This window comes from Grammomys surdaster, unplaced genomic scaffold, assembly GCF_004785775.1.
Source record: "Grammomys surdaster isolate TR1022 unplaced genomic scaffold, NIH_TR_1.0 125749, whole genome shotgun sequence".
Classification (NCBI taxonomy): Eukaryota; Metazoa; Chordata; class Mammalia; order Rodentia; family Muridae; genus Grammomys; species Grammomys surdaster.
The window spans coordinates 2979332-3005302 of record NW_021620581.1 but is presented as its reverse complement, the minus strand read 5'-3'; the positions used below and the strand labels follow the sequence as shown (position 1 = coordinate 3005302).

Genomic DNA, 25971 nt, shown 5'->3' with positions numbered 1-25971 from the left:
GAAAGAACAATACAAAATATCAATAAAACCAGGAGTTGGTTCTTTGAGAAAATCAACAAGATAGATAAACCCTTAGCCAGATTAACCAGAGGGCACAGAGACAGTATCCAAATTAATAAAATCAGAACTGAAAAGGGAGACATAACAACAGAAACTGAAGAAATTCAAAAAATCATCAGATCCTACTACAAAGGCCTATACTCAACAAAACTGGAAAACCTGGATGAAATGGACAATTTCCTAGACAGATACCAGGTACCGAAGTTAAACCAGGAGCAGATAAACCATCTAAATAGTCCCATAACCCCTCAGGAAATAGCAGCAGTCATTAAAAGTCTCCCCACTAAAAAAAGCCCAGGACCAGATGGTTTTAGTGCTGAATTTTATCAGACCTTCAAGGAAGACCTAATACCAATTCTCTTCAAACTATTCCACAAAATAGAAACAGAAGGAACACTACCCAATTCGTTCTATGAAGCTACAATTACACTCATACCCAAACCCCACAAGGACCCGACAAAGAAAGAGAACTTCAGACCAATCTCCCTTATGAACATCGATGCAAAAATACTCAATAAAATTCTAGCAAACCGAATCCAAGACCACATCAAAACAATCATCCATCATGATCAAGTAGGTTTTATCCCAGGAATGCAGGGATGGTTCAATATTCGGAAATCCATCAATGTAATCCACTATATAAACAAACTTAAAGAAAAAAACCACATGATCATCTCACTAGATGCTGAGAAAGCATTTGACAAAATTCAACATCCCTTCATGATAAAAGTCTTGGAAAGATCAGGAATTCAAGGCCCCTACCTAAACATAGTAAAAGCAATTTACAGCAAACCAGTAGCCAACATCAAGCTAAATGGAGAGAAACTTGAAGCAATCCCACTAAGATCAGGGACTAGACAAGGTTGCCCACTCTCCCCCTACCTATTCAATATAGTACTGGAAGTCTTAGCCAGAGCAATTAGACAGCAAAAAGAAGTCAAAGGGATACAAATAGGAAAGGAAGAAGTCAAAATATCGCTATTTGCAGATGATATGATAGTATACTTAAGTGACCCCCAAACTTCCACCAGAGAACTCCTAAACCTGATAAACAACTTCAGCAAAGTGGCTGGTTATAAAATCAACTCAAACAAATCAGTAGCCTTCCTCTACATGAAAGATAAACAGACTGAAAAAGAAATTAGGGAAATGACACCCTTCACAATAGTTGCAAATAATATAAAATACCTTGGTGTGAATCTAACCAAGCAAGTGAAAGACCTGTATGACAAGAACTTCAAGTCTCTGAAGAAAGAAATTGAAGAAGATCTCAGAAGATGGAAAGATCTCCCATGCTCATGGATTGGCAGGATTAATATAATAAAAATGGCCATCTTGCCAAAAGCAATCTACAGATTCAATGCAATCCCCATTAAAATCCCAACTCAATTCTTTACAGAGTTAGAATAGGAAATTCTCAAATTCATATGGAATAACAAAAAACCCAGGATAGCGAAAACTATTCTCAACAATAAAAGAACTTCTGGAGGAATCACCATCCCTGACCTCAAGCTGTACTACAGAGCAATAGTGATAAAAACTACCTGGTATTGGTACAGAGACAGGCAGGAAGATCAATGGAATAGAATTGAAGACCCAGAAATGAACCCACACTCCTATGGTCACTTGATCTTTGACAAAGGAGCTAAAACTGTCCAGTGGAAAAAGGACAGCATTTTCAACAAATGGTGCTGGTTCAACTGGAGGACAATATGTAGAAAAATGCAAATGGATCGATTCTTATCTCCTTGTACAAAGCTCAAGTCTAAGTGGATAAAGGACCTCCACATAAAACCAGATACACTGAAACTAATAGAAGAGAAGGTGGGGAAGAGCCTCGAATACTTGGGCACAGGGGAAAAGTTCCTGAACAGAACACCAATGGCATATGCTCTAAGATCAAGAATTGACAAATGGGACTTCATAAAATTGCAAAGTTTTTGTAAGGCAAAGGACACTGTCAATAGGACAAAACGACAACCAACAAATTGGGAAAAGATCTTTACCAATCCTACATCTGATAGAGGGCTAATATCCAATATATACAAAGTACCCAAGAAATTAGACTCCAGACAACCAAATAACCCTATTAAAAAAATGGGATATAGAGCTTAACAAAGAATTTTCAACGGAAGAAACTCGAATGGCCGAGAAGCACCTAAAGAAATGTTCAGTATCCTTACTCATCAGGGAAATGCAAATAAAAACAATCCTGAGATTCCATCCTACACCAGTCAGAATGGCTAAGATTAAAAACTCAGGTGATAGCAGATGCTGGCAAGGGTGTGGAGAAAGAGGAACACTCCTCCATTGTTGGTGGGACTGCAAGATGGTGCAACCACTTTGGAAATCTGTCTGGCGGTTCCTCAGAAAATTGGACATAGCATTACCTGAGGATCCAGCTATACCACTCCTAGGCATATACCCAGAAGATGCTCGAACATATAACAAGGACATATGCTCAACTATGTTCATAGCAGCCTTATTTATAATAGCCAGGAGCTGGAAAGAACCCAGATGTCCTTCAACTGAGGAATGGATTCAAAAAATGTGGTATATTTACACAATGGAGTATTACTCAGCTATTAAAAACAATGAATTCGAGAGGTTCCTAGGTAAATGGATGGAACTAGAAATCATCATCCTGAGTGAAGTAAGCCAATCACTAAAGAACACACATGGTATTCACTCACTGATTATCAGATATTAGCCCAGAACCTTGAAATGCCCAAGATGCAACTCACAGGCCACATGAAGCTCATAAAAAACGAAGATCTAGTGGGGGTGATTCGGTCCTTCTTAGAAGGAGCAACAAAATACTCAAGGGAGCAAATATGGAGACAAAGTGAGGGACAGAAACTGAAGGAGGGGCCTTTTGAAGACCTTTCCACCTGAGTATCCATCCCATGTGCAGTCACCAAAGGTAGATGCTGATGTGGAAGTCAGGAAGTGCATGCTGATAAGAGCCTGATATGGATGTCTCCTCAGAGGCCTTCAAGAGTCTGACATATTCAGAGGCAGATGCTCACAACTAGCCATTGAACTGATAATGGGGTTCTCAATGGAGGAGTTAGATTGAGGACTAAAAGAGCTGAAAGGGTTTGTGGCACCATGAGGAGAGCAACAATACCAACCAACCACAGCTCCCAGGGTCTAAACCACCAGCCTGGAAGCACTTAGGGAGGGATCCAGGGCTTCAGCTGAATATATAAGAGTGGAGGGCCCTGCTGGGCATAGGTGGAAGATGAGATCCTTGACCTCATGAAGCCTGGACGCCCCAGGGGGTGAAATTTTGAGGGTGGGAAAGTGGGAATGGGGGGGTAGGTAGGGGTTACATCCACAGAGAAGAAGGAGGAGGGGTAAGGGGATAGGGGGTTCCTGGTTGGGTGGGGGATGGGGTAAGGGGCAATATATGAAATGTAAATAAAATATCCAATAAAAAAAAAGAAGATGCTCAGGAGATAAGGGAGGGTCACTAGGATTCTGGAACAAGTAGTTCAAGAAAGAAATATCTAGAAAGCAACTTACGGTACATAGAACCAGCACATAGTGTGTCCTCAATATATGAAAAAGGAGAAGAAAGAGGCATAGAGTGCACGGAGAGAAAAACCATACCCCATGGAAGTCCAAATCCTTTACTGTGATATTTCCTTAGCTGTCTCAAATGCTTGAGCATCAGTATCTACCAAACAACAAACATCCCTACAGTCTTCAGTTGTGCCATGAAGAGAAAACACTGTTTAGAATGATCCCAGGAAGTGAGGGAGACACAAGATGTTTGTTTCATGAAGAATTAAACAGAAGGGAAGTCAGAGGCTTAAGGATAATGAGCGTTTACCTAAGTACCAATATCATCTTAAGAAGCAAACTAAATATGCAGAAAACACTAAATATCATCAGCTAAATGATATTTGGAAATATGCCTTTCAACATTTTTTTCTAGTATGAAAAGTGCTACTAAATTTTCTGTTGCTGCCAAATCAACATGCTGATTTGAATCTGAATGACTCTCATTCAAAATAAAGAAACAATGAAAACTCCATATGACAACTTCAGATTTTTGTAATCCAAATAGGTTACTTTGGATCACCAAAATTTCAAATTTATGTCAAAGTGAAAAGATTACTGTTTAAATAGTTAGCCTTGTCCACATGTTGAAATAGTTCCCTCTGAAATGTGATCTTGTTTGGTCTGTTTTTAAACATGGAAATCATAGAATATGGGAATGGATAGTTGTATTTATTTGCTCCCTGTTCCTACTAAAACGCTAATACTTACATTACAACAAAAGCATAGAACATACACACATCTAAATACAGCCAATAAACCCCCCTGGCTCATCCCCATTGAAATAAACAGACCCATTAGTTTCCAGTGTCTCCATAAAGCCAAACACATGAAAAGAACTCCTTAAGTTTCCCAGATTTCCAGTTCTCTATTTGATGAAGATATTTTTGTTTTATCTATTTGATTATAGATGTTCTTCTTCTTTTTAAGTTACTCTTGGCTGAAAGCAGTTTAACCCACAGCTAATGCAAAGTAACTCACACAGACAACCTAACACACAGTAATAGATGCTCACTCACTATGTACTCACTATATAACTCACTATGTACTCACTATATAACTCACTATGTACTCACTATATAACTCACTATGGTATATCCATAACACTGGAAGCCTTCTATATCCAAGGTGCCAAATTTATAGTAAAACAGAATAGAATCACTATTCATATTAATTTCTGTAATTTGAAGACAAGACCTTGAAATCTCTATGCAAATACCATAGATATCCCTATATATTCCTTTAGCATTATCCAAAGGTTGTTGTCATGACATGGGCATAATTGTGTTAATTTTTTTCAGATTTAGTTAAAATAATATAGAAATTATACAATTCTAATAATTATAAAATTATCTTCAGCCATGCTCATTGTTTCATTATCTACTTTTTCTCTCCTCTCCCCAAGGAGGAAACACCAAGATATGAGCTAAACAGAGAGCCTAGCAGAAAATTCTCTTTGCCTAAGATTGTGGTAAAGTGGTAAAGGGTAAATTGGTCCATAATAGTCTTGAGGTTTTAACATGGTAAATTGTCACATAAATGCCTAGTGTGTGTGTGTGTGTGCGTGTGTGTGTGTGCGTGTGTGAAGCTTTGCAACAAATATACATTAATTTCAAACTGGAAGTAATTTCAGAACTTAGGAACTACTTTATTCTCTTAACATATAATGTAGACAGTGCTTATGGAAGAATGAGTTGTAATAAAGCTAAGGTTAAAAGATGGCAATTTTAATTAAAAGAAAGATATTTTCTTTTTTTTAGCAATATACCAATGCAATAATCATGTGGGTTTTTTTCCTTCTACAACATGGGTCCACATAAGAAAACTCAAATCTACCTGATGTTCCACATTTTTAGTCACAATGACTTTATATCTATTTCAAAAACTAATTGCAAGTAATTTTTTATTTAGCTGGTAAATGCTTGAATTTTTATTGAATATTTTATTTATTTACATTTCAAATGTTGCCCCCTTCCCAGTTTTCCCTCTGCAAGTTCTTCCTATGCTTGTTTTCCATACCAATATTTGCACCATGAGGCTTACATTAAAACTTTGGTGCTCTGCTCCCAAAAGATGAAGTTAGGTATAGAGGTGGCCAGGTATATGTTTGTTCAAAGTTTCTAAGAGCCTATTTTATTATGTGAGTGGAGGTCGAAGGACAATTTGCAGAAGTTAGTCAGCTCTTCCACCATGTCAGTTTCGCGAATGAAATTAAGGTCATCAGACTTGGCAGCTGTCACCTTTCCCCTTGAGTCCCTGTTGCTGACAGCTATTTTAAGTGCTTACAGGAACTTGTGCTTTAAATAGATGGACCATGCTATAAATGTGGTCTCTGATTATTAATTTATGCATAAGTCCTTTATCTGTCAAACTTGCAATACATCTGTTTAAAGCCATTTTAAAGAAATGTATGATATCTGTCTGCAAAATCTCCTTGAGCTTCCACATAATAGTACATGACTATGCACAATTTGAAACTGAAGGCACAAAAAGATAAACAAATCTTCCACCAGAATTAAAATTGTTTGGCCTTGCTAAATACAAAGAAATCAGCATTCAAATGCCTGTTTCTTAAGTGGGAATCATTCTGATTAGTGAAGGGTGATTATACTCATTAATCATTTTATAACCATAATGATCATAGTCTTAATAAAAATATCCTCTATGCTTCCTTTTTAATGATAATATTTTTAAATCTGTTATTGTCTTCCATATTTAAATTGTTGACAACCTATTTCATTTAACATATCAACACAGACCTTCCCAGAGTTACTTCTGAACAATTGGGTATGCCTGTATACCAGAAACAAATTTAGTTGGATAGTGAAAAGTCAAACAGAACGCATGCTTTTATTGGGTAATATGTTTTATTAGAAGAGATGTTCTAAGTAGAATTCCAAGTCTCAAAATCCAGTACTTTTAAAAGAGTGAAACCAACAAAAAACTCCTAGTACTAAAGAACAACAGTACAGTCTCTACCATAATCAAGAAGAGGCAACACATTTTGGATTAGGGCTTTATACTTAATCTTTCTTCAATATAGAGGTGAAAATGGGACCTAGATACATAGCCTATTTTAAAAGACATGCCTTTCACCTAATACCAATGCTAAATGCACACTGGCAAAATTACCATAAAGCAACTCAATACCACTCCAAGCTTCCCAGCACACAAGAATTCAAAGAAATCCATATTGGCAACTCTAGAAGTTTATGAATATCTAAAGCTAGAGCTCAAAACATGATGGTTTAACTTCAAATGTCAACCAATTCAGTCACTGAGTGCAATGTAAAATTACACTTTCATATTCATAACCATAAATATTGAAAAGAACACATATGTAATTTTGATTAAACAGCTAAAAACTTGTAGAGGGCTGTACTGAAGATATTTGAAATCACCATATACATCCTAGAGAATTTACAATTTGTACAGTACTTGTAAATCTAGAACCACAGTAAATTTTTTCAGAGCTTCTTAAAAACAATAGTAAATCAAGGATTATTTTTCCCTCTGACATAGCTGAGATGTACTTAGCTTGGAGAATAGATGTAAGTTAGTCAGTGTATGAATAACTAGCACAAGGCTCAAGAATACTACGTAGAATAGCTAAAAAGTAAGAGTTATCTCTGTTACTCTTCCCACTAGCTCACCAGGAATGCAGTTTAGTATACATCACATAATCTTCTTCATTCTTGATTTTCTAGAAAATGTTTCACTCTAATAATGAAAATGGTAATCATATGATTTACAGTTCTTATGTATCACTCACTATTCTCTGACACAGTCTGTACAATACTTACCAATTGCTATTTATTCAAATCACCAGCATTTTGGATTTTTCTTAAGTAAAGGCAAGATAAAATCAGCTCACTTCAATAGCAATTTAGGAAGCTTCTTATAAGTGTACTATACAGTATTGAGTATTAACTTTTGGCACAATAAATCACAAGTATTTTCTTCTTTAAAAATAGATTATTTTCTCATGTAAACAAGTATGCTATGGTAAAAGAGTATGTAGACGCTAATGTTACTGTATCATTAGGTTTGGCTAACCATCCACCCATACATCTACCCATCCACCCATGCACCCCTTTTTTCCATGAAACAAATACCTACTGGTTGCCTCATTTCTGGCAAGAACTCCTTGCTGCTCTCCAGGTCTTGCATTTTGCTTCTTTCTCAGGAGCAGGCTGGTCTGACAATCTTTTATTTCTCTTGAAACCTGGGAGACTAAGGTTCACATGACACTTGACGGCTACCATGGTAGCCGGGGGCAGTTCGCACTTTCATTCAAAGGACTTTAGATGTCAAGAGCAAGTTTAGCCCACATGGTGTGTGTGCTAAAAGTGTGTTCAAATAATTATGCATTTTATTTTGGAGAAAATAACTAGAAAGCAATGAAAAGCTCAATAGAAGGGCTTTGTGTATATAATGAGTATTAATTCCACCACTTTTCTTAAAATTGGGTTTGCATATTTTTAAGCTTAGGAATCAACATGCTCACAATATACAAAGCCAATCTGAGTCACCTGTACAATGACCAGCTGAATAACTTGATTTTAAAGCTAAACACCCACTGCTGCCCTCCTTTAATTTCCACATCAAATGTCATGTTTATAAAGCTACCTACATCATCACTTTGCATAACAACTACAGGATGTGTCATCTGCTGTAACCCTGTTTTTACATATGACTGTGTGCATACATATATGCATGTTTCTCTGTAAACATGTATGTTCCTACACATATTTTAAAAATATTGTTCTTCTTTGAAATAGAGTTTCATGTTATCCAGGCTGGCCTTGAACTTCTGATCTTGCTGCCTCTACTATATACTACTAGTGGGAGTGGACGTGGGACCACAAATTTTCAGCTGTTCATTAGTAAGTCAACATAAACCATGGGCAATGATTTCTAAGTCCATTAGCAGGTGTGCAGGAGAAGTATGAAAGTCCAAAGTCTTCCAATGAGGAAACTAAAAGAAGATAACCACTAATGTCAAATTTTATAGCATTCTCATGTTACTGCACATGTACACATCCATGCATATATCCTTAACACACTATGATCAACAATGTGCTAATTAAACATTTGGGCTTGTTTTTTGATTGTCTTATTTTAATAATTCAGTGTGGGCTTATATTTCCTTAGCTAATATTTCTCTGAGCATTCATTATTTTAAAATTTTGAGGATTTTTTTTTAATCCGAATTGAGCTGTTAGGTAGTGTAGCATCAGAAACAATGGCTCTCAACAATAGTCTAGCAATGTTGACAATTTCTTTGTCTTTGATGGAAATACATAATAATATGGTAGGTACTGAGAATAGAAAAATAGGTTTAGTGTTTGACAATGTGATTAAGTGATTCCTATTAACACATGCAGTGGCAAACTCACTGAGAGTTTATTATTATCTATAGTTTACATAGGAGGAAACACACTGTAAGAACTTGAAACTTGCCCAAAACAAGAGTCTAAAGAGAGTTGAGCTGTGAATACGACTCTGACTCTTGCCCAAGTCCTTGTTCAAGATCTGTGTCACAATGCACAGATTCTCTGAAAGAATCATAGGCTATCTTCAGAAAGTCTAAAACATTGTTTTCATGGCTCCACTTTTTCTAGGCAAAGGAGCTAGATAACTTACTAGCACCTTAAACAGTTCTCAGACCCCATAAGTTTATGAAGGCCCATGTCTTCTTCTACTGACTTTATATGAGTTTCAATACTTCCCTACAAACATCCTCTATCTATTTTCTTCCAATTTTTTTTTAGCCTGCATGCATCTCTTGCTCATATGGGCTCTACTGGCATTGAATCCCTGATAATTTACCTTGTTTTGGTAGTGGTGGTGGTTGTAGTAGTGGTGGTGGTCGTGGTAGTGGTGATGGGGTGTGTGTGTGTGTGTGTGTATTTATGTATGTATGTGTGTATGTATGTATGTATGTATGTATGTATTTCTCTCTGAAATATACAAATTTCTTAAATGGAGACTACAACTATTTTCAATATTATTCCTTCCAAAGATATGATATAAAAATGTACATATAGTAGAAGCTTGGCAAAAGTCTAGTGGTGTTGATTTGTTTACTTAGTAAGTTGTTGTACTTAAGAAAACTGCTTAGTATGAATTTTGTGGCCATATTCCTCTCTCTGAAGTTCAAAGATTTTTTAGTCAATGAAAAACCCCAGATTAAAAAAGCTTTGTGCATTAGGAGACACTAGGAAACTAATGCCTCAAATGTTAAGTGTCTGTTGTTTGCCAAAGTATAACAAACATAAGTAGTTCAGAATTTTAAATACTTGGTGCATGTATATTATGAGATGATAATCACTATCCTAATATTCTATTTAGATTATCCAGTTGGTTAAAAGTAATGCTTATTATTTCTTATGAAACTTAGGATCATCTGTAGATACTTAAAATTTACTGTTGTTCTAAGTAGAAACTTAAAATTCTTTTTCTGCTTTACTGACAGGGAGAAAACATGCTAATACCTACATCACCTGACATGTGCTAAAGAAGTAACAATGATGCCATGAGCATGTGTCTATGCTCATGCAAACTTCATACTCAGTGAAGGGATTCTGGATCTCAGAGAGGTATTTCATCTATCACCTAGGAAATCATTTTTCTTTTTATTGTACTATTATGTCTGGTGACATAGACTAACTAATGACAGATATCCACCCTTTCTTGATATTATAGAAAACATATTGATCTACCTAATGTTCCCACTGAAACAGCATGGAGGAAAGCTGGAGGCTTTGTTTAGCCCTCTGGCTTCCATGTGGCAGCAAGTGGCATTGCACCTGTAACTTGCCACTGAATCTGTGCAGATGAAAGCAGGCCTCCTGTGTTCTTCTTTAGCCTTGAGCATCCTACTTATGGGGAGTTAGGAACAGCTAAAATGTTCTCTATTCTTGTTGCCTCAAAAAGAAGGAGACTGTTTCAAACAAGACTTTTAAACTGACATCATACAGATAGAGTTTGCCACTTACTCTAACTTCTAAACCTGGCCAGCACAAGCATCTGTAACTCTATCAGCTACTGAACCATATTAAATTTTTTTTTAAAAAAAAATCATTTTAGCCTGGTATAAAACTTTACAAAACTCAAATGTAATGTTTGCTAAGTTGGGGAGAACTAGTTAAAACAATACTTATAAAAAAGAAAATGTCTTATGTATATATTAGTCTTACATTTTTACCTTGTTATCACACTTCCACATACCTACTTTCTTATGATTATTGTTTAATTATAGTCACATATACAATGACCATGAGATTCATTCAGTTACAAAATATTGTTAATGAGAATTGAGATGTAACCTTCATTCTAACTGAAATCAAAGAAAAATGAACATGTCTTTTAACATTTTTCAGCCATAATAAAGTTTAGAACTGTATATGTATATTGATGTGCTCAATATTAATAACTGGATGAATAACTGGATCAACTTTTCCAGGAAATTAGTTTTGTTGTTCACAATGACCAAGAACAAGCCAGCTGTATTGGTTTCATCTTTAAGAATACTGATTTCCTTGGAGATATGAGTGCTTTTTCAGAATTACAGTGCTTATTATGCTTGTAAACTAGTTTTGACCTGTATACATGTAGGGAAAGAATCACCTATTGAGTCATAATTGAAATCAGATGTCACATAAGTGACACTCATAATTTACAACTATACCTCTTCCAGTGAATGAAAGTGATAGTTGAATGCCATATAACCTTGGGCTTTACACATTCAGGAAGGTAGGTAACAAAAAAAAAATGAGAATTAGACTAAGACAGCATTCAAGGATATGCTAATAAAATTTTAATTGATTGGTCATATGCATGGGGAGTAGGCCTCTCATTTGCCATCAAGGATGCTTCAGTAGTATAGGGTGTCATACTCTCAGCTAAGAATCCATTCCATTTATCTGGAAAGTCATTCTCTGATTGGCTTTTCATTCTTCCTCCAAATGCTACATAATGCATAATTAAAGGGAAAATTGGAAATAAATAAAACTCCTTTAAAAAACATGTTCTCAAGGCATCTTTATCCATTTAAAATTGAAGGGTAATTATAATGCCCACTGCAGAGAAAGTTAATACTAATTATTGTAAATATTGGTTAAAAATTAAATGGCGATGCAAAATCTGAACTACAGAATAGTAGTAAAATCGGCATAGTTATTTCTAACTCTAGCACCATATCCTCTTGATTTTTGAAAATGTAATTTTAGATACCTATTAGTTAAACCTTTTTAACTTGTACCATTTTAAGTTTACAATTGAATTGTCACTGAAATTAACATGAATCTCTCCTTAATAGTGAACAAGCATGGTCTTTGTTAGCTTTTATATAGCTTTTATATGTATGTAATTTTATTATTTATAAATATACTCATCTACCTAGACAAGTCACATAACAAATCATTTTGTAATTAAATTAAGAAACAAGATCCTCATTTTCAGCACTTTTTTCTCAATTCAATGTCTTTTAGTGTTCCAAAGTATTGTTATGCAAGGCATAAAAATATTGTCATACGTTTTGATGAACTCTGTTTCAGTAATGAACTGGGGTTTACATAAACAAAACCACAGCTCTTGCCCCCCATCCTGCTTTCCTCCTTCTTCTCTCTCCCTTCCTTCTTCCCTCCCTCCTTCCCTCCCTCCGACTCTCCCTCTCCCTCTTTCTTCTCTGCCTCTCTCTCTCTGTCTCTGTACGTGTTTGTGTGTGCTTGTGTGTGTGTGTGTGTGTGTGTGTGTGTGTGTGTGTGTGTATGTCACTGGTCTCAGTCTTTTAGTCATGTTACCCTTTAAAGTGTAATTCCAAGAAAGTTTCAAAACAGGCGGGAGCTAGCTATGATTGTCTTTAGACTCTCAAGTGGCACTAAGGTCTATTTCAAAATACAGATGTGAGATGTTTTCTTAAATGGCTAGACTCATGTTTCCAGGAATATACTAAACAAAGAATTAACATCTATAGATTCAAAGTGTGGAAAACAGTCAAGTGTTATGATCTACTTATTTTTGAAGCATGTGTTTTGAGGTCAAGGTTCTATCTGTGTCTTTGAAAGGCCTTCCAGAAGACGTAATGTGCAGAACAAAAGATTTAAAATGTGTTGTTAATGAGCCAGTAAACTTGTGCAGTTCTTCCTGTATCAAGATCCATTCATTACATAAATAGAATCATTGTTATCATCAGTCTTGCCACCACTCCCCAGGCCCCACTCAAAAGAAAATGATGACTCCACTTTCTAGACCTAGTGCAATTTGAACTGTGTATTAATTGAATATGAACTATTTCATAAAGTGCTGACTTGTATCCCCCTTTTAACTAAGAGCCTGGATTTGGGAATAGAGCTCTAAAGTTTTGATTGAATAATTAGTTTACATAAAAGGCTTTTAGTAAAACCTCCTATCTGGCCTCTGGATTCTCCATTGTAAAACATGAGACTCAACTTCTAAACTCTTGAGTTTTACACTGATTAAATATAAGAAAATGTATGAGCATTAAAGAGAGAATTTTAAACACACAGGAGTGAATTAGCAAGCACATTATGATTAATTTCCCTATATTAGAAAATCACAATTACAACCCAACAAACTACACACTCTAAAAATGTTAGAAACTCAATGTGTTCTTTTGTTCAGCTTCCACTACCAAAAATTCATTGATCTTAATGAAATTCAATGGCCATAATCACAAAATATGTCCACCAATATTTGAGATAACAATTTATACAGTTGGGTGAAATAACCCTATATTAATTCCATCAAATTCCAAGGACATGAATTATTCCACAATTGTACAACAACTGGATTGAGGCTGAGTGCAACGGCACCATGATTCTTCATTCGAAGCCTGTACCTCTTGCAGGCAGCTTCAGTCTAAAGGAGAGAAAGCTAAGAAGAGCAATAGCAAAGGTCACAACTCTCACTACGACTGAAAGCATCCATGCCCATGATTTTATTCAGAAATATCCAATATAACATTTCTGATGTTTGTAAACTCTTATAAAATTCTTCTGAGATGAGATACTAGTTTCTCAGTGTCAAATAAAAAATGTCGTTTCTGGGGAATAAATCCATCATCGATGTATAAAAAATAATCAAGTTTTTTGCACATAGTTTTTCACAAGAAGTATCATGTAACCATCAATATAACAATATTAAAACCTATGACATCATGATGGGATGGTAATAAAAAAGATAAAAATAGAAACTTAACTACTTTGTGAGGATTTCAATATCAAGAAAGGACTCTTGTGTAATGCTATTACTACCTTGTACAACCTCAACACCATTTTATATCTCTCTTCCAGCTTGCTCTTAACAGCCCATCTAATTGGTTAATTGATCCCATTGAATCCACCTTAAAAGTCTAACTCAGAAATGTCCTAGTTCCAATTGCTAGCATTCTGTCCTGGCATATTGAGATAGCTTACTGACTGGTCTCCTGTCTCTGGTCTTAGCAGCATTCTGAGGCTTCTGACACCCTTCCTCCTGTTCTGCCATTTTCTTCTTAACATGACTTCTAAAGTCATCACTCACCAAGCTTCAATCTGATACCTCTAAATGGATTAAAATTTTGCCTTATTACCAGGAACTGACACAGTATTCTTGATTTTTCCACCTATTTCCTCTCAGAACTCTTCCAAAATTACTACGTATTGAGTTCCCAGCATTATCAGGCCTGCTTTTAACTTGTTCTGAGTTTGAATCATGAAAATGTTACAACCTAGTTTAAGAACTAGCATATAAGTTATTTGGAAAATTCTTCTGAAATACCCCCCAGATACTCTTAGATATCCTCTCTGTTCCCTCAGAGGTTTGGAAACCCTCTTTTCCCACTTTCCTATGTATATTTTTTTGTGGGGAAAATTTAAAAAAGGCTGCCACAGCGGCGCAAGCTTGCGCCGCCGTGGCGGGTCCCACATCAGGAAAGAGGATCCTATGGTTCCAGGGGCCTAAGGGCCTTGGCAGCGGGCCCCAGTAACACGAAGAAGTCCTTGGTTCTAAAAAGATTTATTGTCATAACGGATAATAGATGGATCTAAGTGTACCCCCTCAAAACTCAGGGCAGTCCCGAGTTATATAGGGAGGGAGAAGGGGAAGGATTAGGGGAGGATCTGGGGGAGGAATGTTTAATTTGCTCTGCCCTCTGGCCTTCATTAGTATGTAAATCTCTAGGGCCTGAGGCCTAAAGCCTGGCCTATGTGACTCTATGGAAATGTGGCTGTTTTCAGGATCCTAGATGATGGGAGGTACCGAACTCCTGCCGGTTCTCACGCAGAATTCCACGGAGAATCTCGGGGTTCTAGGTACCTGCTCAACCATGACCCAGAATACCCTTATACAGTCCCACATTTTTTCCATCTTGTTTCAATATTTCCTAATTTAAGCTATCAACAGAGAGAAGTTATCAAATTAGCTTTCCAGTTCCTAGCATAGTATCTGATACAATAAGCACTTAAATGTTTCTTGAATGAATGAAAAACAATAAAGCATAAAAGAAATATAGGGTTTTATAAAACAGTTGTTTAAGGAGCTTTTCTACAAGTGCACATAATTCATGGTCTAAGAGGCCAATGGAAATCTTGAAGAGTGCCATTACACTTTGTTTGATTTGGGACACATTTTTCCATATAATATTCAGAAGGTTGTTTTACTATACACATATCCAAGATACATTATGGACTAAGACTAAAGTCTGTACTTTGAACCTATTTTGCCTAATAATCTAGAGTGAGAAGGGCAGTTAGATTCTTCTGTCTTATTCAGAATCTGAAGGCTACGTTTATTCCAATAAACAAGTATAGCTACACAAAGACGATTTGGATACCTCAATTTTTAGGAGAACATTCCTGTCAGTTTCTTGGGCAGGTTTCCATGGAAAGACTGTTAGGACTGTTCAGAAAAAAAAAGAAAAAGGAAATGGAAAAGAAGATTCCTCCAGTAAGCTTATATGAAGTCCTGGATGAATACAAACAAGAAGATGAAAGAACAGTTCTACTTTCAGACAGCGACGCCTTTTTACCTAGCTCCAGAAATTATTGCTCATGTGGATTTTCATCTGAACAGTGATCCCTGAAACTGAACGATATGGCAGCCAATACTAACTGTTTCAATAAAATTGTAACACTTTTAAAATTCCACTTTGACCCTCACTTGAAACAGTGAGCTGCCACGATACCTTTATATCATAAGAAGCTTGGTCTTTATGCAATCCATTTCAGGTGGCTAAGATACACTTTTTCCATCAACACATGCATTACCCCAAAACCTTAGTTCAACTTCCCCTCATTCTTAAAACCATTAGCTAAGAAGGTCTTTTGTCCTACCATTCTTTCATTCTATACCACCTACGAACATAGGTATTCTTATTTACACATGTATTTTCTGAAGTAGACAGTCCATCACTTTCCAGCATTCCTTTGTACTGTGAGATTTGTCTATTTACTACTTATGAAAAATGTTAGTGATTCTACCTATTCCTTACTAAGTACATTTATCACCTACATATACTAAATTGTGAAATTAATGTATTTGAGGCAGTCTAGCATTTGAGAGAAATATTATCCCCTCAAATTGCTTGTTCTTGTGTTCAAATTTTACTAGTCTTTCATATGTACCTAAATTTATCATAATAATATTGGCATTTTAGCCACAAAACTCTTGGTTGTTAGCTGTGCTATTTGGACATACTGTTAAAGTTATCCCACCAAAGTGATAGAAACACTGAAACCGTATGAACCAAAACATGTCCTCTAACAAGTTGTGTCATATGTTACTCATTTAAGAATATGGCAAAAGCACAGCTTCTTAGCATATTTGTAAATGAAAAGCATGTGACTGTAACCTGTTTTCATGAGAAAAACTGTTCCTTTGGTATGTTCAACCCCAGACTTTTAAAATATAAACCCCAGGGAATTTTAAGTTAAGCTAAATTCAGCTTATTATATCCATGCTCTATATGTGTTAACCAAGAAACTATGTTTAGAAAAATAACCAATGTGTATATATTACTATATCTTCTACTAAATGCCATCTAATAAATGGAACTTTGCACCTAGATTTCAGATCCAGTGTGGTCAACTGTGTTGATCACAACAGCTGTGTGATTTAGTCAAGTGAAACTTAGTTGCCTTGAGACTTGGTTTCTTCATATGTGAAAAGTGAATAATGATAATTTTAGGTTCTGTTAAGAGTAGGTCAAGATGAGACATTGTATTACAAGGAATATGCATTGTTACCTATATCATAAACTCAATTTGTCAATCAAACCATAATCCGTTTTTAAAACAATGGTTAATTAAAGATTATTTGCCTTCATGATAATTATAAGTACTAAACAGACTTACAGCACCCATAAACATTTTTATAACTCATCTCTAGAGCCCTTTGTATTTATTATTTTAGTGGGCTCAATATGGTTATCTATCTGCCATTTTTTCTTATTCTTTAACACAGAATGAAGGCTATCCTTTTTTATGGCTGACTCAGAAAGTACTGAACTAATCAATGTATCCAGTGATAACAAGATGATTTGGAGCACACATTACAAAGGCTTATCATGTCATTGTATACTGAATCTGTCCAAATTTTCTTAGATATAAAATGAAAATAGATATTCTTTGTCTTCCATTTTTTTAAAGAGTGGTAACAAAACGATTGCAAGGCTTTGATGATTCCACAGCTTAATGCTTTTGGATGAAATATACTATATACCTATTACTAAAAAGTTGAAATATAATAATACTCTAGGCTTAATTTGAAACTGTAACTAAAATATACTCAGTTTGTTCATATTTACCTAGTGTCAGTAACTCCTAGATTATTTTAAAGGTGGTAATGAGCAGTGTAAAGGACTACATAGCCCCATGTGGGTAATCTTGGAAAACTGGAATATATTGACCAAACTTACTTTACAAACAAAATCAAGTTAGGCTTACCTGACAAGGAGAAATGCACCTTCAGTGATCTAGAAACAAGTTGATCTCACCAGGGAACCAGTATAATCTTGTATGACAGGAGGTCCAGAAAGGTAAAAAACACTGTCAAATTTGCAGACCAAGACAATCCAGTAGATCCCATATGCCAGCATAACTCATTGAAATCATGTTTTGTGACTATATCACATAGTCTCTCCTAGAAATATTTGCTTTGTACTTTCTCCTGAAGAATCACTAAACTGAATAAACTGTCATGTTTTAAGTTTTATCATTAGTAATGATGATCATTTACATTTGTACAACACACTTGAAGTTGTATTACAGAATGTGGATTAAATAATCTTTTGAATAATTTTCAATCACACACACACAAAAAAATATGAGCCATGACAACAGATTTAAAAACAAAGAACATCAAGAGTAGTGTATGTAAAGCAACAGTCCTTTGAGAAATGAAAGGCTGATGTGGCTAATAGTTTCACAGGAGCTGGTGACTATATTCCAAAGAAAATGTTGCATATGAGAAAACAGTAGGACTTGGAGAAACAAGAGAGAGAAAAATCAGGACACCAAAATGGTGTTAATGCCAGTGTTTCTAAGTATCACTGTTTGATTAGTTTTAATGGGCAAAAGAAGGCAGAAATGAAATGGATGAGCAGCAGGCATACACACTGGAATAGGCTTTCTGGGTTTTTTCTTGGCAAGAGCTTTGAGATATCTCATAGCAGAAGAGTTGCAGTTTAGAAAAGAAGAAATATGCTGTTCTTTCTTATAAGGGAGTGGAGAACAAACACAGGTGACTCAGAACTTCCTGGTGGAATTGTAAAATACATTGTAAATTAAAATAGACTTACATCACTTTCCCTCTTCCCTTTCCTCCTCCAACCCCTTCCCATTCCCTTTATTCATAAATTGATAGTGTTGTTTGCTTTGCTTATTATCACTACATATATCTATCTCTGTGTATGTGTGTGACAAATACATAATACGACCTACTGTGCTTATTTTTGTTGGTGGTATATATATGGTATCAAGGGTTACCATATTATATTGGACAACCAATAAGAAGTCTCATTTTGGCTTTTTAGAGTTCCCTGATTATCTATTAAGTCAGAGAAACTGAAGTGTATAGTAGATAAATGTATTATGACTGATTGTCACACTGCCTATACATTCAAGATAAATATTATTATTGTTTATTGTTGTTGTTACTGTTGGTACTTTCTATGTTAGTGCTATGCTCTCAAAATGTTGAGACACTTACCGTGAGATACTGGATCTCTCATTTGTAAACAACACAAGTAAGAAATTGAAATTGTAGCAAAATGCAAAGCTATTCACATGAGCATACATTCATCATAATGCAAAATGTAAAATAAAATAAAGTATAATAAAACTAAAAACATTTGTAATAGAATCGTGTATAAAGATCTATTTATTAACAATTTCATTTTTAAGAAAACATAATTTACAAACAACTTTTAGTTTCCATTGGATATAAATAAAGCTTTTATTGTTTTCAGATTCATTTTCTAGAAAATTCTTCTGTACTCAACTATATACTACATTACTCTTCTTTGGTGGCATAAAATGATAATAAATTTTTAACATGGTGTTTTTATTATTTGCTTAAACATTAAGCCCTAATTGGACAGCTGACCTTTTGCCATACATTTGGTTGTATATTTGGTCTTTTTAATGTAGTGTAGAAATTTTAAGAAGTGAAGAAAGTTTTATGAATGAGAAATAAAATTTTCCCCAATAATTATAGACCTAAATTAATATGGACACAAATACATACATACATACAAACACACACACACACACACATACACGTCAGGTTTTAAAAAACAACTTTAACTTCTGAGTATGTGAAAATTATCATATCTGATTATTTGCATATGTCTGAGTTTGAGTGGTATGAGTGGTATCATTTAATTGTCCCTGCTCCTTAACCAGGCCAAATAAACTTCACTAACGCGTGTCAGCTTCTGTCACTAGAGCCAGGGAAAGAACTGCAAATACTTAGAGAAATACTGAAATTGCTCTATAGATAAGATTTCAGAGTAATAATTCAAAATAATACTGCAAGCCATCAAAGATAGCTATAATGACTAGAGATCCAGAACTCAGTGACTGAAATTTTTGGTGCCTGAGCTAGAACTGAATTCTAATGTTAGGTGCTATTGAAAAGTCCATCAAGATTTAATAGGGTAAATTTTCAGACTTGTTCAGAGTTTTACCCACATAAATTTCATTAGGTTCAAAGCTCCATAATGCTCTACCATGTCTATATTTATGTGCACATTCCAATCTACAGCCTTCTAAGTTCTCTGTTGGGATCTCTAAGGTCTCAATTTCTTTCCTCCTAATTTTGTTTCACATTGCCCCTCTAATCTGTCTATCCTCTTGATCTTAGGACCCTAAATTTCACTCTTCCCTCATTTGAAATCCTCTGAGACCTCTACCTTAAAATAAACACCTTCTTCACTGATCATGACTTTATTGTAGCTGACCCATTTTCTAGACAAAGATAAACCAGAGTCAATTTGAACCATCACTAGGCTGCATGCACATGGTTGCTCCTTGGACAATCATATCCAGAGATAATGCTAGCTCACTCAGAAAATGTACATGAGTAAGGAAGGTATTCTTGTCAGAATGACCTAAGACAGACTCAGTCTTGTTAATGAAATAAAAAGGAGGAGAGGGAGAGAGGCTTTGGGGTAGCTTACAAAAATCTGACATGGGCCAAGAACAAGGAAATGAGCTGCTTGGCAGGAACATTACATTGGCCAAGGACAAGGAAGTAGGCTTTAGGCAGGAATCTGACATTAAGCTAGAACAAAGAAGTAATTTCAGGTAGGAATCTAAATCTTAGGCTAGAACAAAGAAGTAATTTCAGACAGGAATCTAAATTTTAGGCTAGAACAAGGAAGTCGGCTTCAGACATGAAAATGACTTTGGGCTAGGACAGGGAAATAGTCTCAGATATTTTGGCCATCCTGATAACCCCTTAGAAACAGTGATCATGGGAGTGTTCACATAATTGGGTTTAATGCCTTGCTTGTTCTTTGACTATTTGTGTTTATTGTCTTGCTTGTCCCTTGACTATTTGGAACTATTATATTGCTAGACACTCAACCTAGAACTGACCTTAATACATGCTTGTAATTAAAATGGCATAAAAGCATAAAGGAGGAGGGGGATGGGATAGGGGGTTTCTAGGGAGGGGAAATAGGGAAAGGGTATGACATCTGAAAAGTAAATAAATAAAATATTCAAGAAAAAAATAAAATGTACGTTTTTTCAGTGTGTTGGAATATTGAGGAAAAACAATGAAGTTATTTCTGTGTCTGGGTCAGCTAGTTTGTGAATGATAAAAGTGAGGTTTACAATGGAATGGATTGCACTGGATGTGTGACCTGTCACTTTGTTAATGAGTCATAGAACAGCATAGCATACTGCTTTATAGAGCACTACTACTTGCAAGTCAGTCCTGTATCATGCTACTGCAATGTAAGGAGAGAACAGTAGTATATATTAAGACAAGGGAAGCTTCAAAGGATATTTCAATTTCCTCTTATTGTCGTCTTCTTTCAAAGCATATCCATATTTAGGTATGTTATATTAAAACCCAATATTAAGACGTGCTGAAGAAATTAAGATTCCTTGATGACTACATAAGAATAGAACAGAGTAAGAAACAGGCCAAAAAATACAATTAAGTATAGCTGAATACATATTTTCTACCAAACACCTTCCTTTATACCAGAAAGGAAAAGTCAAGTCAAAGTGTGAAAATTTAGAGATGGAACTAAGAATACTTGACTTTGTTTTCTGCTAGTAATGACAATACATCGAAGAATCAAAAGAAGAGACTAACTTGTATAAAAAGACAACTGAAAGAAAAATGAGACAGAAGGGCAGTGTTCAGTTAGGAAAGGTTCCAGCAATCCACAGACAAAGGCATTGGGTGTAGAGAAGTGGAGACAGAATCGAGAGATATGTAGGTGTAATCTTGACAAGACTTCATCAATAATAATACAAAAACCAAAATCATCCCAATATGAGACACTATCAAAAATGAAATGAAATGGCAGTGGGTAGCTGTTTATATAAGGTTATCTCACGGGCAGCCTTATATATGTCGTCTACTCAGAATCCATAAGGCCTGTCATTACCTATTTGTTTTCAAGAGGCTATGGTCCCACTGGAATTCTCATTTACAGGCAATAGTCCTTAAGTTAGACAAATTATTATTCATTTCAACCACAGTGAGACTTGGTTGGACATACAAGTAGGATAGAGGTAATTATAAAGAGGCTGTGTGGGTAACTGTGGAAGAAAGTGACACCAGAAAGAAGACTGGGGGATAAGAAGGTAATATCAGTACCTTGCCAAATAATACTTCTCTAAACAGACTCACAAGACATGAAAGAATTATTTTAAATGTCTTTGGTGCTAGACCCTGAGTATTGTTGTGTGCATGTATTTGGAACACTTAGGAGGTGGAGGTGGAAGGATCAGGAGTTTTAGATCATTTTTTTTCTTTGTAAATTTGATGCCAGCCTGTGCTATGTGATGTCTTGTTTCAAAGAAAAAATCGAATGCATTCATTCTAGAAAATGCTTTCATGTTGTACATAATTTTATTACAGAAAATTTTTCTAAAATCATTCTATAACTACCCTATTTCATTCACTCAACTCAACCATGTATTTCATCATTACAAATTATGGAGACTTAATTGAACTTACAATGTGTTGCTTATTTGGGTCACAAGTTACCATATATTAAGTATCAAACTCACCTTGAAGACATCTATACACACAATCCAGTAAGATAAATGAATAGGTTGAAAGTAGTCAATAATGGAGAATAGAAAACCCAACTATGAAATAAAAGAAAACCTTAAAGATTACTTACTTCACTTGTTTGCAGGATTGTGAACTTTGGCAGTTTGGTCTTTGAACTGGTTACACTGGGTTTCCCATCCAACAGTGATCCAAAAGAGAGGTTTCCAAAACTGTTCTCAAATTCAATGGAAGGCTTCAGTGTTGGAGAGATGTCAGTTGCCTGGTCCTGCCCATCCATGGGTCTTACATATGCAGTCGGTTTTTGTTGTCCCAAGCTTGTTTTGCAGTAAAGCCCTGGTGGGAATGTTGGAACAGAAAGGCCACTGCTGGGAGCTAATAAAGATGAGGCAACTAAGGGAGACCCAGGCGCTTGCACTGTAAATTCAGATTCTTCTGGTGAATTAGACTGAAAGATTTCTTTGAAAGCATCTTCTCCACCCGAATTAGGGTTATTATCTTCCTTTGCAGATGGGTTAGATTTTTCAACTGTACCAATTTGGGGTTGCTCAGCTGGGTAGACAAAGAAGTCTTCCAATCGGGTTTGAGGTGGGTCTTGTGTGGCTGTCTGCATCTTGTTTGGTTGACTGCTGACCTGGCTTGCTTGTGCAGGGCTTGTATTGAGATTATCTCGTGGCCACTCAGATTTTGATTTTCTGTTGCTGTGTATTAGAGTGGAATTCAGTATCACAACTGAAGGTGGAGGCATCGGTGCTGAGGAGTGGATATTCTCCTGATGAGATGGGATCATTCGATTCTTTTGTTCTGGATAAAAGCTTGCTTCACTTTTATTGATTGGCGTTTGGGGCACTGGATTCTTTGGGATGCCCACTAGATGATTCTGGCTGGAATGGTTAGATAGCAGATCCTTCATTTCATCATAACTTCCAAGAGTGTTCTGGACTCGGTTGGCAAGGGCATCCCCTTTGTTTGTCTAAAGTAACAAAAAGATGGGGGTAGAAGGAGAGAAAATTAATAGATGTCTGCTTCCTAACATTAACACTTCAAAAAGAAGCCTAATACAGACTGGTAAACAACATTCTTTAAAATTGTCATACTGTTACATAATTTCATACTTTGTGTGGTAAGTGAGGAAAACATAAATCTTATATTGAAAAGGATTTTGGATCCCAATAGAATTCTTCACAAATCTTCAGTGAACAATTTTCAGCTTTATATGAAGACACACATATACACAAACACACACATACACATAAACACACACACACACATACACACAAAACAAACAATCTCAAACCCTAAGATATCCCCAAGCTTTACTGAATAATAAAAGAACTTCTAGTAGTATCACCACCCCCAATTTAAAGTTTTACTATACAGCTATGATATTAAAAATAGCATGACATTGCTACAATAACAGACATATTGATCAATTGAATTGAATTGAAGACCCAGACATAAATCCACACACCTATGGACACCTGATATTTTTGATAAAGGAGCCAGAAATATACATACGATAAAAAGACATCATCTTCAATAAATGGTGCTAGTCATATTGGATGTCTGCACATTAAAGACTCCAAATAGATCTTATTTGTCACCCTGCACAAAACTCAAGTCCAGGTGGATCAAGGACCTCAACATAAAACCAGATACACTGATCCTGATAGAAGAGAAAGTTGAAAATAGCCTTAAATTCATTGCCACAACAGAAGACATTCTGAGCAGAACACCATTAGCACAGGTTCTAAGATCAACAATCAATAAATGGGATCCTGTCAAACTGAAAATTATATAGTCATTCAGACAAAACAGTAGCCTAGAGAATGGGAATACTTTTTTACCAACTATATATCTGCAAGAGGGCTACTAGCCAAAATATAATAAAGAACAACAACAAAAAACTATCACAAAAACAACTCAATTCAAAATGGGGTGCACTGTTGCTCTATAGTATTAGAGAGGCAAAGAGGAAGGGTATAGGGGAAAAAACTCTGGGAGTGGGCCTGGGATGATACAACATTTGAAATGTAAATAAATAATATAGTTAATTTATTTAAAGATTGTGATACAAATCTAAATTGAATTCTCAAAAGTGGAAACTCAAATGGCTGAGAAACAAATAAGAGTACACCATCCTCAGTGACCTAGAAAATACAAATGTAAAACTACTTTGAGATTTCATCTTACACATGTCCAAATGGCTAAGATCAAAATCACAAGTGACACCTCATTGTGGTGAAGATGTAGAGTAAGGGTAATGTGCACTTATGGCTGGTAGGAGTGCAAACTTATACAGTCAATATATAAATTAGTGTGTGGTTTATGAAGAAAATGGGAATTTATGTATTTCAAGATCTAGCTATACAATTCTTGATCATTTAACCAAAGGAAGCTTTATCCTACCACAGAGAACATCCTGTTCTTTTCATAATAGCCAGAAATATGAAACAATGCAGATGTCATGACAGAATAATGGATAAAAAAATGTGGCGCATTTACACAATGTCATATTACTCAGATGAGTAAAAAAAGAAATCATGAAATTAACAAGTATATGCATGGGATTAGAAAAGAAAATCATTCTGTGTGAAATAACCCACACATACATGGTACATATTCACTTGTATGTAAATATGAATTCAATGATAACCCAGCTACAATCCATACAAACAAAGTGGTTAGGTGTAGAGTAAGGAACTGGGAAGGACAGATAGATCTTCCTAGGAAAGGAAAATAGAAGAGAACAATATGTATATATGAAGATAAAGACTGGAATGGGAGAATCAATTAGAGAGAGACAGAGATGGAGGAGGGGCCTAAGGAAGGGAATACATGGAAAAATTGCCAAAACTAAGGGCCATTTGAAGGGTAGTATGGAAACCTAATATAATAGAAGTTTCCTAAAAAATACATATATGAAGGTGACTTAAATGAAATCACCAATTAATGGGGGAGACAAAGACCCACAGAACATTGCTTGTTACCAAATGAATTTTCCAGGATTGAGATTGTGTTATATATAATTGAGTTGTAGGACAAAAGAGTTCCAAAGACACCCCCAAACAATCCAGGCTGTTGCCAAGACTCTAAAGAGCTCACTACAAACTCATGGTAAGTTGACATTGCTGAAAACAAGATCTGTAAAACTCACTTAATATGGAAGTTGAACTGTTGGCCACATAGAGCCTTTACCTCTAATAGCTAGCATCTTTGGTATAGGGAAGTATACTACATACTACCAATGGGGAGGTATAAAACTAGATAAAACTAAGTACTTCTGTTTTTTTTAATATTAGCAATTAAATTACACCTGGTGACATTCTACATACTCATAAGTCAGTGCCCTGCCCATCCATCATCAAAGAAGCTTTCTCTTACAGCAGATGGGGGCAAATAAAGAAGTCCATGGTCAGACATTATGCAGAGAATGAGAAACTTTGGAACATTTAGCTTTAAAAGGGATATCTCAGTCAAATTCATCACTAAGACTCAAGGGACCCATCAGAAGTGGAGGTGGAAAGAGTGGAAGAGCAAGAGGGAATGGAGGATACCAAAGACACACAGACCCCTAAA

General features: G+C 35.7%; 1 protein-coding gene across 1 annotated transcript in view; it reads right to left on the bottom strand.

The window, feature by feature from the left end:
• Aff2 (AF4/FMR2 family member 2) overlaps positions 1-25971 on the bottom strand; it is a 486558-nt gene that overhangs the window by 291374 nt on the left and 169213 nt on the right. Inside the window, exon 3 of the mRNA XM_028788421.1 lies at positions 22505-23365. Within this exon, the coding sequence (XP_028644254.1) occupies positions 22505-23365 (861 nt within the window). The remainder of the gene's footprint in view (positions 1-22504; positions 23366-25971) is intronic.